Source organism: Pongo abelii, chromosome 15 (assembly GCF_028885655.2).
Source record: "Pongo abelii isolate AG06213 chromosome 15, NHGRI_mPonAbe1-v2.0_pri, whole genome shotgun sequence".
Taxonomy (NCBI): domain Eukaryota; kingdom Metazoa; phylum Chordata; class Mammalia; order Primates; family Hominidae; genus Pongo; species Pongo abelii.
The window spans coordinates 98,842,796-98,860,311 of record NC_072000.2 but is presented as its reverse complement, the minus strand read 5'-3'; the positions used below and the strand labels follow the sequence as shown (position 1 = coordinate 98,860,311).

General features: G+C 43.8%; 1 protein-coding gene and 1 long non-coding RNA gene across 3 annotated transcripts; one reads left to right on the top strand and one right to left on the bottom strand.

Annotated features, from left to right (window-relative positions):
- Nucleotides 1–2,008: 2,008 nt before the first annotated feature.
- Nucleotides 2,009–9,101, top strand: SERPINA9 (serpin family A member 9). Its single transcript, XM_024231835.3, has 4 exons — nt 2,009–2,653; nt 4,531–4,804; nt 7,044–7,191; nt 8,585–9,101. The coding sequence occupies exons 1-4, from the start codon at nt 2,026–2,028 to the stop codon at nt 8,786–8,788; spliced, it is 1,254 nt and encodes a 417-aa protein (XP_024087603.3). The 5' UTR covers nt 2,009–2,025; the 3' UTR covers nt 8,789–9,101.
- A 138-nt stretch (nt 9,102–9,239) lies between these two features.
- On the bottom strand, nt 9,240–12,758 carry LOC129049828 (uncharacterized). Of its 2 annotated transcripts, XR_008513198.2 has the most exons (3): nt 11,658–12,758; nt 10,337–10,553; nt 9,240–10,098 (listed from the first exon to the last, which is right to left on the bottom strand). It is a non-coding gene; the product is annotated as an uncharacterized LOC129049828 (long non-coding RNA). The 2 variants fall into 2 exon arrangements; XR_008513197.2 differs by having other exon boundaries at nt 9,240–10,553.
- Between the last annotated feature and the right edge of the window lie 4,758 nt (nt 12,759–17,516).

The window sequence follows — 17,516 nt, the reverse complement described above, 5'->3', positions numbered from 1 at the left end:
GAGGAAGAACGATGTGGGGAAGGAGGGTGGCCAAAGAGTGCAGAGTGACCATCAGTCTCCTGACTTGGAAGATGGCAGCATGGGTAAAATGGCCTTCTTGGAGAAAGGGAGAGATGGGGCACCCAGGGTGGGGGCAGCTCCGGAGGTCAGTTCAGAACAGGTTGGCAAAGAGTCCAGTAGGTGGATGGATGCATGGATGCGAATGTAACTTAGAAAGAAAACTCCACTTTAGTCAAACAGGCAAACACAAAACTACAAAACAGAAATTGCCCAATCACGTAAGTGGAAATGGACAGAAATGAACAGTTTTGCAAAGAATTACTCATTCAGTAAAAGGGTTCTTTATAAAGTTCATCTAAGTTAAATTATATCTGGTAAAATAAAATGTGATTCATTTACATATTTCATTTCCACAGAGAAATTGTTGGGAATGTGGCTGTCACATTATGCTTGGTCTGACATAGACAAGTGACTATGTGTGGCAATATTTTTGTTGCTTTCAGCAAAGTTTCTCTTATCTTTTCCTTCTCCATTTCTGGCAAAATAATTGTTCACTTATTGACTGAATTCTTGCTCCAGTGGATAAAGTCTTTCCTTCACAATCAGGAGTTAACACTTCATTCCAGTGCTCCTAGGAGAAGAGTTGGTGGCAGCCATTCACACTGTAGTATAAATGACTAAAAAGCAAAGTCTGATGAAGGGCAAGGGGGGTTATGAAGGCACTGTGCTTGTGAAAAGGACAATGGGGGGAAGGACATCCAGGTCTTGGGGGAGAAATCATAAAATTGGTGAGGAGAGAAAAGCCTTCAGACAGATGTGACCTATTGGAGCACACACCTGCTTTGCTTTCCCCTCTGGCTAAGCACAGACCCCACCTGGCCTTGCATTGGATTCATACACCTTCCTTCTCTAAAATGACCATTTACTGTTGTATCTCAGGGTCAACTCACAGGGTTGGAGCTCCTCTGTAAAGGTGTGTTAAAGTAAATGAAATCTTTCTGATGAAACTGAACAGGTGAGGGTGCTGTAGGCAGGGCTGGGGAGACCTGCGAGCAGTACTTGATAGAGTTGCTCAAATCAAATTCTCTCTGACTTCAACAAAACAACAGTAAAAGTAATGTATTGAGCGCTCACCATGTGCTGGGTCCCATGCTGCACAATTTGTGCCTTATCACACTCAGTCCTCTGAACAACTCTGTAAGGTAACTATCTCTGTTTTACGAAAGCGAAACAGAGAAGTCCAGAGAGGTTACTTGTCCACCACGAATGTCAGGGTTGTATGCAAGCCCAGCCCTGTTGGGGTTTGAAATTGCTATCAGGTCATTTAGTCTGAAGTCTCCTTGGTGCCAAAGCCATGTCAGCTGAGGCTTGAAGGGGAAGCAGATAGATGTGGCTAGAACTGCAGCTGATCAGTAACTAACTGCCAGTGCTCAGGGCACCTGAAGGAGCACAGCAAAAAGGACAGCCTTTTGCTCTAGGTTTCCACTTTTTTAAAGATATGAACACATTAGTAAATGCCTGTGTCTGGGAACAGGCAGCCAGGGTGAGAAAATAATCAGATCTACACAAAATGGATAAAGAATGTGTGGAGGGACCTCCAAAGGGTGAGAAACCACTTCTGGCTGCTAAGAGGGGACTTTATAATCTGGTCTCACACGCTCAATTCTTAAAAAATAAGTCCATGAAGCAGAAACATCAAAAAGCATGGGATTTGGAATTTGAGACCTGACTTTGAAGCCCACACAGAACACAGACAAGTCAACCCTGTTGTTTGGGGTAAGTTACACAGACTCTCTGTGGCCTGTTTACTCATTTGCAAGTAAAACAGCAATGGTAATACCTACATCACGGGACTATTGCGAGCCTCAAAGGAGATTATGTGAGAGAGCTCTGCTAACCGGCCTATCTGTCTTCATTCTGCTGCTGATGGCATGGGGTGTTGAAGGGTCTCTGATTCAGGGCCTGGACCCTCAGTTTACCCCCTCAGTGGTTCTTACTTCTCTTGCAGATGTATTTTGTTCCAAAATGGCATCTTCCCTTTGTGGAGTACTCTTTGCTGTTGGCCTCTGTGCTCCAATCTACTGTGTGTCCCCGGCCAATGCCCCCAGCGGATACCCCCACCCTTCCTCCACAGAGAGCACCCCTGCCTCACAGGTGTATTCCCTCAACACCGACTTTGCCTTCCGCCTATACCGCAGGCTGGTTTTGGAGACCCCAAGTCAGAACGTCTTCTTCTCCCCTGTGAGTGTCTCCACTTCCCTGGCCATGCTCTCCCTTGGGGCCCACTCAGTCACCAAGACCCAGATTCTCCAGGGCCTGGGCTTCAACCTCACACACACACCAGAGTCTGCCATCCACCAGGGCTTCCAGCACCTGGTTCACTCACTGACTGTTCCCAGCAAAGACCTGGCCTTGAAGATGGGAAGTGCCCTCTTCGTCAAGAAGGAGCTGCAGCTGCAGGCAAATTTCTTGGGCAATGTCAAGAGGCTGTATGAAGCAGAAGTCTTTTCTACAGATTTCTCCAACCCTTCCATTGCCCAGACGAGGATCAACAGCCATGTGAAAAAGAAGACCCAAGGGAAGGTTGTAGACATAATCCAAGGCCTTGACCTTCTGACAGCCATGGTGCTGGTGAACCACATTTTCTTTAAAGGTAAGGATTTGAGAAGTTGATTTTTATTTATTTATTTTATGATGATGATGATGATTTTTGCTTAGTGAAATACACAAGCCAGACAAACCCTAGACTGCAGGGTGGAGAAATGGGAGGGCCTGAGCTCTAATTAGCTTTGCAATTAGCTGGCTGCAGGACCTAGGATAGCTCATGTTTACCAGTTACAGTGGGGGCTCATTTAGTTCACTTTGGGTAGACAGATTAAGCGTCTTGAGGTGCGTTTACATTTGACTCAGTGGGAAACCCATAGGAAAAGTCTGGAACTACTTGAGAGAAAGGATCTCTTGCCACCAGCAGCTGTCCCACTGCCCCTTGAAAGTTTTAGAGAAGGAACATGGAACTCTCTGACAACCCAGTTTAAGAAGCAAATCCAAGAGTGTGAACACTTTCATAGGTGTAGAAATGTAGACAAGCTGATGTGATTGTCATTCGTATCCCATATATATATGAAGACTCCTTCATATATAACTGCATATAGATATAGATATAGATATAGATATAGATATAGATATAGATATAGGTATAGATATAGATATATGTTAGAGCTTTACAGTTTCACTGTATTGCAGAGAATGCACATCAGCTTTAAAGTCAAACAACTTGAATTTGAATTTCGCCTCTGCCCCATACTTGCTCTATGATGCTCAGCATGTGTCTCTAAAAGATTTACCATGTGTTGAGTGCCTGACCTGTACCAGTCTCTGTGCTGACTGGATAGTCTGATGATAAAGCCAACTTTATAGGGTTGTGCTTAAGATAGAAGTGCCTGGCATCTCCAGGCAGAGTTTTCATGGATGCCACCGTATCATCCCTCCCTTCCTCTGTCCCTCTCCTCCCCTTCCTTCCTCCCTCTCTTCATCCACCTGTTCACTCATTTATCCATGCACTAGTTTATCTGTCCATCCATCCAGGCATGCAACTAGCCAACCAGCCAGCCATCTATCCATTAATGTATTCATCTATCCATCTACCCATTCACCAGGCTATCCATCCATTTGTCCACCCATCAGTTCATCCATCCATCCATGCATCCATTCATCCACCTAGCTAGCCAACCACCTGTCCATTAATCTATTCATCTATCTATCCACCCTATATCTGCCAATTCACCAAACTATCCATGCATTTATCCATCTGTCATTCATCCATGAATCCATGCATGCATCCGTCTATCCACCCAGACAGCCAACCATTTATCCATTAACCTGTTCATCCCTCCACCCTGCATCTACCCATCCAGCAAACTATCCACCCATTTATCCATCCATCAGTTCATCCATCCATTCATCAGTTCATCCATCTATCCATCCATCCATCCATCCATGCAACCATTCATCCACCTAGCTAGCCATCTAGCTAGCCAACCACCTATCCATTAATCTATTCATCTATCTATCCATCCATCAGTTCATCCATCTATCCATTCATCCATTAATCCATCTATCCACCCAGCCAGCCAATCTTTTATCCATTAGCTATTCATCTATCCATCCACCCTCCATCTGCCAAGCTATCCACCCATTTATCCATCCATCCTGCAAAGAGGAAAGAGAAGGAAAGAAAACTGGTATGCTTTGAGCCCTTACTAAGTTACCTTCACTTTATGTTGTTCTATTTAACTAATTCTATTTTTAATTGAAATACAATTCACTTGTCATAAAATTCACCGTTTTATTGGTTTTTAGTATATTCACAAGTTTGGGCAACTACTCCGCTGTGTAATATCAGAGCATTTTTTTGTGTCACCTCAAAAAGAAACCTCATACCCATTAGCAGTAATTCCCCATTTCATTTTGCTGTCTTTGCCTCACTAATTGCACTTTGATATAAAGACTTCTTTTCTTCCTTTGTGCTAGCCAAGTGGGAGAAGCCCTTTCACCCTGCATATACAAGAAAGAACTTCCCATTCCTGGTGGGCAAGCAGGTCACTGTGCCTGTCCCTATGATGCACCAGAAGGAGCAGTTTGCTTTTTGGGTGGATACAGAGCTGAACTGCTTTGTGCTGCAGATGGACTACAAGGGAGATGCCGTGGCCTTCTTTGTCCTCCCTAGCAAGGGCAAGATGAGGCAACTGGAACAGGCCTTGTCAGCCAGAACACTGAGAAAGTGGAGCCACTCACTCCAGAAAAGGTGAGCATCTATGTCAATCTCCTGGGCCCTGAGGCAGGGGATGCACACATTCAAAGATGGGGGAGAGATTGTGCTAACAGCTGTTGGATAATCACTTCTGCACAGTCAGCACCAACTGCATGCAGGACAGAGAGCCTGGGGCTGTCTATACATGTTCACACTTGAAGTTCACTATCACCTGATGAGGAGTCTTAGTACCACTCATTTCACAGATGACGAAATGGAGGCTCCAAGGGGGTAAGTGAATTGCCCAAGGTCATGTAGCTGTTATATGCTAGCAGAGCTGGCTCTAGAAGCCAATCTGATATTGAAATCTATGAAATGATCCCGTAAAAGCAAGCAAACAAAAGCATTAGTGGTCACATATAAGAAAGAGGATAACAATATTACCAAATCCAAAGGTTGGTGAAAAGGTAAAGTAACCTGCTGTTTACAAAGTGCTTAGAAGAATTCCTAGAAGATAGTAAGTGTTCAGTAAATGCTAGCTAATAATGTTATTATTAGTTCTGTAATTAGTATGGTGAGTATAAAAAATATGGAGAATATCAAAAAGATTAATCATGAGATAAAAAAGGAATGTCAAAGTTTTATGTTCTGTCTCTTAGCAATATATTGTTGGCATTGTAGAATGATTTTAGCAGCATTCCCTGGTGCTCATAGTCTGGGAAGAGAGAAGGAAGACTGCAGTGTAACTGGAATTCAAGAAAGATATTGGGCAATGCTCCAGGGGAGGGCAGGAAAGGTGCTGAGGAGCTTCTGAGCAGAGAGATCACTTTCAGCTGGGACCAAGGGACAGCTTCAAGGAGGCAGTGGGGTTTAGCTGTACATGTGGGTGGCATATGAGCACACAGAGGCTCGGGAAGGGCAGCTTTGCTAGAGGACACAGCACTGGCAAAAACTCAAAGTTAAGAATGAAGAGATGCTGCCGGGTGTGTCAGCGACTTCTTCTCTTCTCAGGCTGCAGCTGGGGCTGGGGATAAGAAGAGGAGGTAGCACAGAATCTCAGGGAGGGAGGGACAGAGCACAGAGCAGCAGATGGAGCACAGAGAAAACAGGGAAAGGGGACAGTGGCAGGGAAAAGAGAGCTATCCCTGGCATGAGGGGTCACAAGACACCTGTCAGATGAGGACTGAAATGTGTCCATCCAATATTTTTGTGCTTTCATTGCTGTGAGTCACTAAGTACGTAACCTTGGGCAAAGCACTAAAAATAAGCTTTACCGTCTTTAAAATGGGGGAAGTGTTGTTGAGTGTGCCTGGGACAATGTCTGGCATATAATAAATGTTCAGGCTGGACTCACGCCTGTAATCCTAGCACTTTGGGAAGCCAAGGCAGGTGGATTGCCTGAGCTCAGGAGTTCAAGACCAGCCCGGGCAACATGGTGAAACGCTGTCTCTACTAAAATACAAAAAAATTAGCCAGGCATGGCCACGTACACCTGTAATCCCAGCTACTTGGGAGGCTGAGGCAGGAGAAATGCTTGAACCCACGGGGCGGAGGTTGCAGTGAGCAGAGACTGTGCCATTGCACTCCAGCCTGAGTGACAGAGTGAGACTCCATCTAAAAAAAAAAAGTTCAATACATGTGGGCTGTTTACTCTCGGTTCAGGGAAACCATTGCAGAGGAAAAAAAATATTGTGCTAAATTATCAGGTGGTGCTGTTCAATATAGTAGCCACTAATCCACCTGCAGTAATTCACACTTAAATTAACTGAAATGTAGTAAGATTAACACTTTAGTTTCTCATTTGCACAAGCCACTCTTTAAGTTGCTCAATAGCCACGCAAGACTACCGTACTGGAGAGTGCAGGTCTGGGATCTTCCCAGCACCACAGGGAGTTCTGCTGGACTTTGCTGCTCTAGGGCATTAGCAGGGCCTGCGTCAGGAAGTGCTGGTGAGGAGGTACTCTGGACAGTGAGTGGGTGGTTGATGAGCTTCCATTGCTACTTGATGTCTCCTGTTGGTTTCTGCCATAGACTCCCTTGCTGACCTCCTTTTCACCTCCGCACCCACTTCACTGGGGGGCCCGTCTATCTCCTTGCATGTTTTTAGTGCTGGACCTGCTCAGCTGGGAGGCTTATTTCAAGAGCAACCTGGGTTTCTTGGCTAGGGTGTGTTGACCTTTTTAGCAGCAACTAGCAATGGTTGGAGGAAGAACGGAGTCTCCAAAAATGGCATCTAGGAGCAGAGATGCAGACACCATGGTGACCTCATTGTTTCCTTTTCCCTACTCCACAGGTGGATAGAGGTGTTCATCCCCAGATTTTCCATTTCTGCCTCCTACAATCTGGAAACCATCCTCCCGAAGATGGGCATCCAAAATGCCTTTGACGAAAATGCTGATTTTTCTGGAATTACAAAGAGAGACTCCCTGCAGGTTTCTAAAGTGAGTTGAATGAGAATATTTGCAAAAAAGTCCAAGCTGGAAGCACCTGCAGAATTAATCAATGCTCTTATTTCATTGATAAGGAAACAGAGGCCTGAAATGTGAAGTGAGGTTCTTCTGCGGCCAGAAGAACCGAATCTTGCGGCCTACAGCCACCATCCCTCTGGCACACAGCATCTGTTATCCCTCTTCACACAAACATTCTGAAGGCATCCTCAGCAGGCAGCTGCTCCCCCATGCCTGCTGCAGGAAAGGAGGTGCTCCCTCAGGATCTGACCTCACCTTCTTCCTCTCTGAAGTTTAGGCCCTCACACAGGCATCACAGTGTGGCTGCCCATAGGCCATTTGCACCCTGTAGATGTGTTGTCTGGCCTTCAGTGTGTAAAGAGAGAGAGAGAGAGAGAGAGAGAGAGAGGAGTTTTAAAACGTAGTATATTAGATCTAAAAGTATAGATTTCTGATCCTCTTGAAACAAATCACTGACTCTAATTCCCACATGGCAACAGTGAGCCTATGTGTCCACATAGCAGCCATCACAGGAGCTGAGCTGTGAGTGCCCCTTTTAACCAGACAGTACCCTCCAGGTAATCTGGGCACCCCATGCTCTTACAAGAAGTCTCCATCAGTTAATTGGGGTTACCTGCCTAGCCCCTGCACACATATGGGTTACTGATCCCTGATCTAAAATTTTATTTTGATAGTGGATTATAATAGTCAGAAGTGATCTTGGGGCCACTTAAGGGGACCTTTGTCATTGGTTTTCAGAAAATGCTGAGAGGCCCCACTGCAACATGATGAGCATAATGGACATTTTCTCAAGGAAAGTGTATCTGTGAGCCTATGAAAAATAATGCCTATAGTCACAGGAGCTCAAGCCTCCCTGAAGCTTAGAAATCCAGGAACTTCAGGTTAAGAATCTCTTCCCTAGAAGACAAAGAAGGGATCTAACCTTAGTCATATCAAACCCATGTCTGCCATGCAAGAACTGCAGCAATTACTACTGCTGGCAAGTCCACAAGCACTTGCTTTGTATGATCTCCCTTAATTTACACAATAACCTTACGGGGCACGCGCAGTTATTATTACCTTTTATAGATTGGGAAACTGAAGCATGCAGCATCTAAATAATTTTGCAACCATAAGTGGTAGAACTGAGACTCACTCTGGTCTTCCTGCTCTGTGTTTGTAACCATCTCAATCCCGGTGTAAGGACCAATGGGCCATAGTCAACACCCACTGCAATGTATTCAGTAAACCCAATGCCAGGCATTTGAACCTTGAATCCTTTCAAGGTAGACATCACCATTCCAGGGCAAAAACACTCAATTTAGTTTACTCAGTTAAGTAAAAGTGTCTCTACTGGGGCCACTGATGTTTGTTTTTCCCTTGGCAGGCAACTCACAAGGCTGTGCTGGATGTCAGTGAAGAGGGCACTGAGGCCACAGCAGCTACCGCCACCAAGTTCATAGTCCGATCGAAGGATGGTCCCTCTTACTTCACTGTCTCCTTCAATAGGACCTTCCTGATAATGATTACAAATAAAGCCACAGACAGTATTCTCTTTCTAGGGAAAGTGGAAAATCCCACTAAATCCTAGGTGGGAAATGGCCTGTTAACTGATGGCACGTTGCTAATGCACAAGAAATAACAAACCACATCCCTCTTTCTGTTCTGAGGGTGCACTTGACCCCAGTGGAGTTGGATTCGCTGGCGGGGACGCCACTTCCAAGGCTCAATCACCAAACCATCAACAGGGACCCCAGTCACAAGCCAACACCCATTAACCCCAGTCAGTGCCCTTTTCCACAAATTCTCCCAGGTAACTAGCTTCATGGGATGTTGCTGGGTTACCATATTTCCATTCCTTGGGGCTCCCGGGAATGGAAATATGCCAACCCAGGTTAGGCACCTCTATTGCAGAATTACAATAACACATTCAATAAAACTAAAATATGAATTCATCTGTCAACAGGGTCCTAATCTGAAAATGATTTACTAGCAAACTCGTGGTGGCTGGGCTGTCATCCCATGACATCTCAGAGGCTGCATGATTTTTTCCTTCATTTATTCAGCAAAAACTTATTGAACACTTAACATATGCTAGGACTAAATCAGACAGACAAGATTCCTGACCTGTTAGGCCTAAATGGGGGAGACAGACCCCCCTACAGCAACAATGAAACCAACCCTATAAACATGGTCATAAGAGCTTATGGTAAGTGCCATGAAGGCACTGAACAGGATGACTGAGAGTGAGAAGAGGACAAGGGAGGGGTGTGAGCATGAAGGCTGTGAGTCAGGAATGAGTGGCATGTTGGAGGGACAGAGCAGGGACCTTGTGGCATCATGTGTGGCAGATGGTAGAAATGAGAACACAGAGGCTCAAGGAGGTCGGCTGGTGGAGGCCGTTGTTAGCCAAGGAGAGAGTCTGGGTTTGTGGGGAGCGCCAGGACACCGGCTGAGGAGGGCTAATGCATGGGCTGTGAAGGTCTCTCCGGGTGCCGTGGACCAGTTTTCCATCTCCTCGCGGCTGGCTGCCTTCCTGACTCCGACGACGTCGTGTGTGCACACACAGCCCTCCGGGTGCTCAGCCCCTTCCCTGCGGGTTTGTAACGGCAATGGTCCTGCTCCCATACTCTGAGTCCTGAGAGCAGCACAACGAGCAATGGGCCATGGTGGCACCACAGCAAAGGCAGCTCGTGTCCTTTGAGTCAGACACACCGTCCCTCCTTCCCTCGTTGCCTGACAGGCTGTGCTGGCACCTCTGTGTCACCCTCATTACCGAGGGCATCTCTGGCAGCCTCAGTAGAGTCCTTGCTCCCGTCAGATCCAAAGGCTCCTCTTCTGGGGGCCCCGGTGCCCCACCCACCTCAGATGTGCCAGGGGCCTCTTGTAGGCTTTCTCATGCTATTTTATAAGGAAATAAACAAAACAGAAAGGAGTTATGCTGGAGAGCTGGCAGAAGTCCCAGGGGAACCTAACCCCCTGTCCTCACGCTCCCACTTTATTTCACAAACAGAACAAGCTGCCACTGCACTCCAGCCTAGGCAACAGAGCAAGGCCCTGTCTCAAAACAACAAAAACAAACAAACAAACAAAAAACAAAAACAGAAGAGCTGACACTCAAAGAGTAAAAACAACTAACCTAGGCCACAGGGCCTTCCTATGCTGACTTAGAACAAGGACCAATGGCCAGTTATGAAGGGCTCCCGCAACGCTGCCTGGAGCAAGCTTTGTTTTATACACAGTGCTCTTCTCTCAGGCTCTCCATTATAAAGGCCATAGTGGAGAAGCCAGGCATCCTTTCCAGGAAGGAGCATACCTGCTCAGACATGGCTCCAGCCTCCTGCAGAGTAGATGTCCTATAGTAGCACAAAGGAGATAGTAGGTGTGAAGAAGTGACTAATGACACTTGTTGTTCACAACTAGCTCTTTCTAGAAACTATAAGGAGCCCCAAGTAGTCAGCAGTGGGTGACGGCTATCAGCATCCCTCCGACAGCCTTGCTTCTGGTGGTACTTTACAGTGAAAGCAAGCTTAGGTGGCATCCTGGTGTCCACTCAGACTTGCATTGGCAAGCAGATACAAAAACAGCCATGGGACATTTTCTATCAACTTGCTGAGGTCCCAGCTCTGTTTTTTGAAATGCCAATCCTTTGCATTTGTTTTTAAATGTACCTCACATTTTGTTTTGAAATCATTTCCACTGGGTATGGTAAGGTGACAGACAGAGTCACCTGCCTTTGAAAGAAGAGTTTATTACTTTGAGCACCCAAGAGGAAGGGGCCTGCCCCACCACACAGGGCCACATGGGGAAGCACCGGGGCTGGTCCAGAGGCACAGGAGTGAGAGGAACACGTGGCCAGAGACTTTAGTACTGCAGTGTGGGGAGTGGTTAGGTGGGACGTCCCTATTGGGCAGGAAGTGAAGTATAGAGGTTGAGGCTTGTGATTGGAGGATTTGTAAAATGATTCTTGCATGCCCATGAAAACACAGAGAGGGCATGAACATAATCAACTGTGGCTGTTAGTCTGGGCCATCATTTCAAGATGCAAAATCATCAGTCACAGAATATCAAGCATGAGTATTACAGCATCGTATGAAAGTTTCACTCAAGGCAGGAGTGGCAAATGCAGATGCATGGGCACCTACACCTCCACCCCATTTAGAGTATCAGGTTCGACCTACTGGGAAACTTTATGTTTTACAAGTGCCTTGATTGGAACCACTGTGCCAACCTCAATGACCTTTTATTTTAGGATGAGTTTCACTTGTACCATTAAATAATTGTACTTTTCAACAACAATGTTTTATTGTTTTTAATTATGAATAAGATGCATGCTCTTTGTAAGAAATTTGGAGAATACAAAAATCTACAAAGAAGAACTTAAAAGTCATCTCAGTTTTGTCATAAAGAGATTCTCTCATAAATAAATACTCATTTAATTCTAAGCTTGTTCTACTTACTTGGGAGACATGGGTGATCATGAGCCAATGATTCCACTTCACAAGTTTCTCAAAGTAGTAAGAAGAAAGATCTTTCTCTGTTTGTGAAATTTCCTTCCAATTTTTTTTCATCACCTATGCTGGAGTGCAGTGGCACAATCTCAGCTCACTGCAACCTCTTTTGCTTCCCAGGTTCAAGGGATTATCCAGCCTCAGCATCCCAAGTAGCTGAAATTACAGGCACTCGCCATCCTGTCAGGCTAATTTTTGTAGTTTTAGTAGAGATGGAGTTTCAACATGTTGTCCAGGCTGGTCTCGAACTCCTGGACTCAAGTGATCCACCTGCCTTGGCCTCCCAAAGTGCTGGGATTACAGGCATGAGCCACCGCACCTGGCCCCTTCCAATCATTTTATTCATACACAGATTATATTTTATTTGAAGCATCAACAAAATACTGGAATGGTTAGGTGTTGTGGTGAAGGCTTGGACTGGGGGATAGGATCCAAGTTCTGAGTGTGGCCCCATCCGTCCACTTAATGAGCAAGTGACTTAACCTCACAGAGCCTCAGTTTCCCATCTACAAAGTAGGGATGACTGTGCCTCTCTCACATTCTTGCAGTGAGGGTGACCAATAAAGAACATAGCCTAAAAGAAAAAAAAAAGAGGGTGAAAAGTGGCAGACAGAAGGCAAGACTAGATTGCAGCTCCCACTTGGACAGAGCACTGTGTGGACCTTTGAAAAAAATTTCAAAGGTTCAAGACTCACATCTTGAACATTTGCTTCAGAACGAATGCAGGAATAAACCAGGAAAGCCAAGACAAACTACAGACCCTCTGAAGGAAGCAGGTTGCTCCTGCAGAACCCAAGAGACGGTCCAAATATTGTGAGTGCCCAAGATGTGAAAGTGGGAAAGGGGGATTGTCCGTCACTGAACACACACCCTCACTGGGGCACCTGAAGGTCTAGATCATGGGAGAAGGATCTGACCTTATCTGGAGCTGAGTCAATTTAGAGAGCCAAGCAAAATATAGGGGTAGAGGAAGCAGCAGGAAAAGCCCTGTGGGTTTTCCACCCTTGGAAAGCTATTTCAGACTTGTCTCATGGGTGTTCTTGGGGAGGGCTGCCAGAAATACTGGGAAAAGACCACAGGGAGAAGGAAACCCCCAGCTGAACTTTGTAACAATTCCAACTGAACAGGAAGTCTCCCGGCCAGAACTCAAGGGAGGGCCTGAATCTGGTGTGCAGACTCCACAGGCAGATAGGCGTGAAAGCCCTACTTGTTCTCACAAGTGGGAGGCTGGTAGCCTGGGGCAAGTTCTCAGCCCTTCCTGCCCACTGCCTATAAACAAACTTGGTGCTGTTTGTGGGGACAAGGTGGGAGTGAGACTGGTCTTTTGGGTTGTATGGGAGCTGGGTGAGGCCTGTAACTGCCAGCTTTCCCCCACTTCCCTGACAACTGGCATGACACAGCAGAGGCAGCCATAAATCTCCTGGGAACAGCTCCATTGACCTGGGAACCACACCTCCATTCCCCACAGCAGCCACAGCAAGCCCTGCCCAAAGAGAGTCTGAGCTTAGACATACATAGCCCTGCCCCGCTCCCCCGATGGTCCTTCCCTACCCATTCTGGTAGCTGAAGACAAAGGGCATATACTCTTGGGAGTTCTAAGGCCCTACCCACAGCCTGGTTCTCCCTATACTACCACAGCTGATGCTGTGTCACCTTCTGGCAGGAGGCCAACCAGCACAAAAATAGTGCATTAGACAACAAAAACTAAGGATCTTCACAGAATCCATTTCAACCCCCTGCCATCTCCACCAGTGCTGGTATCCATGGCTGAGAGACCCGCAGATGGTTCACACCACAGGACTCTTTGCAGACAATCCCCAGTACCAGCCCAGAGCCTGGTAGACCTGCTGGGTGACTAGATCCAGATAACAATCGCCACAGCTTGGCTCTCAGGAAGCCACAACCCTAGGAAAGGGGTGAGAGTACTACATCAAGGGAGCACCCCATGGGACAAAAGAATCTGAACAGCAGCCTTGAGCCCTAGATCTTCCTTCTGACATAGGCTATCCAAATGAGAAGGAACCAGAAAAACAATGCTGGTAACATGACAAAACAAGATTCTTTAACACCCTCAAAAAATCACACTAGCTCACCACCAAACAAAAAAGAAATCCCTGATTTACCTGAAAAAGAATTCAGAAGGTCAGTTATTAAGCTAATAAAGAAGCCACCAGAGAAAGGTGAAGTCCAATTTAAGGAAATAAAAAAAAATACATAAGTAATGAGGGGAGAAATCTTTAGTGAAGGAATAGCATAAATAAAAAACAATCAACCCTTTAGGAAATAAAGGAGAGCACTGAGAGAAATGCAAAATGTTCTACAAAGTTTCAGGAACAGAATCAAAGAAGCAGAAGAAAGAACTTCAGAGCTCAAAGACAAAGTTTTCAAAGGAACCCAATCAAACAAAGACAAAGAAAAAAGAATAAGAAAAAAAGAACAAAGGCTCCAAGAAGTTTGAGATTATGTTAAGTGACAAAACGTAAGAATAATTGGCATTCCTGAAGAAGAAGAGAAATCTGAAAGTTTGGAAAACACATTTGGGGGAATAATTGTGGAAAAGTTCCTTGGTCTTGCTAGAGATCTAGACATCCAAATACAAGACGCTCAAAGAACACATGGGAAATTCATCACAAAAAGATAATCATCTAGGCACACTGTCATCAGGTTATCTAAAGCCAAGATGAAGGAAAGAATCTTAAGAGCTATGAGGCAAAATCATCAGGTAACATATACAGGAAAACCTATCAGATTAACAGAAGATTTCTCATCAGATACCCTACAGACTAGAAGGGATTGGGGCTCTGTCTTCAACCTCCTTAAACAAAACAATTATCAGCTAAGAATTTTGTATCCAGTGAAACTAAGCTTCTTACATGAAGGAAAGACACAGTCTTTTTCAGACAAACAAATGTTGAGAGAATTCACCACTACCAAGCCAGCACTACAAGAACTGCTAAAAGGAGCTCTAAATCTTGAAACAAATCCTGGAAACACATAAAAACAGAACCTCTTTAAAGCATAAATCCTACAGGACCTATAAAACAAAAATACAATTAAAAAAGCAAGGTATACAGGCAACAAATAGCACAATGAATGGAATACTACCTCACATCTCAATATTAATTTTGAATGGAAATGGCCTAAATGCTCTGCTTAAAAGATGCGGAATGGCAGAATGGATAAGAATTCACCAACCAAGTATCTGCTGTCTTCAAAAGACTCACCTAGAACACAAGGACTCACATAAATGTAAGGTAAAGGGGTGGAAATAGACATTCTATGCAAATAGACACTAAAAGCAAACAGAAGTAGCTATACTTGTATCAGACAAAACAAACTTTAAAGCAACAGCAGTTAAAAAAGATAAAGAGGGACATTATATAATGATAAAAGGCCTTGTCCAACATAAAAATATTACAGTCTTAAATATATTTGCACCCAACACTGGAGCTCCCAAATTTATAAAACAATTACTACTAGATCTAAGAAATGAGGTAGACAGCAACACAATAATAGTGAGGGACTTCAATATTCCACTGACAGCACTACACAGGTCAACAAGACAGAAAGTCAACAAAGAAACAATGAATTTAAAATATATCCTGGAACAAATGGACTTAACAGATGTTTACAGAATATTCTACCCAATAACCACAGAATATACATTCTATGCATCAGCACATGGAATGTTCTCCAAGATAAACCATATGATAGGCCACAAAACAAGTCTCAATGAATTTAAGAAAACTGAAATTATATCAATTACTTTCTCAAACCACAGTGGAATCAAACTGGAAATCAACTCTAAAAGGAACCTTCCAAATCATGCAAATACATGAAAACAAAATGACCTGCTCCTGAAGGATCACTGGGTCAACAATGAAATCAAGATGGAAATTTAAACATTCTTTGAACTGAACTATAATAGTAACACAACTTATCAAAACCTCTGGGATACAGCAAAGGCAGTGCTAAGAGGAAAGTTCATAGCCCTAAATACCTACATCAAAAACCCTGAAAGAGCACAAATAATCTAAGGTCACACTTCAAGGAACTAGGGAAACAAGAACAAACCAAACCAAAACCCAGTAGAAAAAAAAGGAAATAACCAAGATCAGAGCAGAACTGAATGAAATTGAAACAACAACAACAAAATAACAAAAGATAAATGAAACGAAAAGCTGGTCCTTGGAAAAAATAAAAAAAAAAATAGACCATTAGCAAGATTAACCAAGAAGAGAGAAAATCCAAATAAGCTCAATTAGAAATGAAATGAAAGATTTTAAAACTGACACCACAGAAATACAAAAGATCATTCAAGGCTACTATTAACACCTTTATGTGCATAAACTAGAAAAGCTACAGGAGATGGATAATTTCCTGGAAAGATCCAATCCTCCTAGTTTAAATCAGGAAGGATTAGATACCCTGAACAGACCAATAACAAGCAGTGAGATTGAAATGGTAATTTAAAAAATTACCAACAAAAAAAAAGTCCAGGACCAGATGGATTCACAGCTGAATTCTACCAGCCATTTAAAGAAAAATTGGTACCAATCCTATTGATACTATTCAACAAGATAGAGAAAGAGGGAATCCTCACTAAATCATTCTATTAAGCCAGTATCACCCTAATACCAAAACTAGGAAAGGACATAACAACAACAACAAAAAAAACTACAGACCAATTTCCCTGGTGAACATAGATGCAAAAAATCCTTAACAAAATGCTGGCTAGCTGAATCCAACAACATATTAAAAAGATAATCCAATGATCAAGTGGGTTTCATACCAGGCATGCAGGGATGGTTGTCAATAAATGTAATACACCACATAAACAGAGTTAAAAACAAAAATCACATGATCATCTCAACAGATGCAGAAAAAGCATTTGACAAAATCCAGTATCGCTTTATGATTAAAACCCTCAGCAAAATCGGCATATAAGGGACACACCTTAATGCAATAAAAACCATCTATGACAAACCCACAGCTAACATAATACCGAATGGGTAAAAGTTGAAAGCATTCCCTCTGAGAACTGCAACAAGACAAGAATGCCCACTCTCACCACTTCTATTCAACATAGTACTGGAAGTCCTCGCGGGAGCAATCAGACAAGAGAAAGAAATAAAGGGCATCCAAATCAGTAAAGAGGAAGTCAAACTGTCACTGTTTGTTGATGATATGATCGTATACCTAGAAAACCCTAAAGACTCCTCCAAAAATCTCCTGGAACTGATAAATTAATTCAGCAAAGTTTCAGGATACAAAATTAATGTACACAAATCAATAAGTCTGCTATACACCAACAGTGACCAAGCTGGGGATCAAATCAAGAAATCAACCTCTTTTACAATAGCTGCAAAAAAATAAAATATTTAGGAATATACCTAACCAAGGAGGTTAAAGATCTCTACAAAGAAAACTACAAAACACTGCTGAAAAACTCATAGATAACACAAATAAATAGAAACACATCCCATGCTCATAGATGGGTAGAATCAATATTGTGAAAATGACCATACCACAAAAAGCAATCTACAAATTCAGAGCAAATTCCCATCAAAATCTCACCATCATTCTTCACAGAACTGGAAAAAAAATAATTCATACGGAACCAAAAAGGAGCCTGCATAGCCAAAGCCAGACTAAAATGAGGCATCACATTACCTAACTTCAAACTATACTATAAGGCCATAGTCACCAAAACCACATGGTACTGGTATAAAAATAGGCACATAGACCAATGGAACAGAATAGAGAACCCAGAAATAAACCCAAATACTTACAGCCAAGTGATCGTAG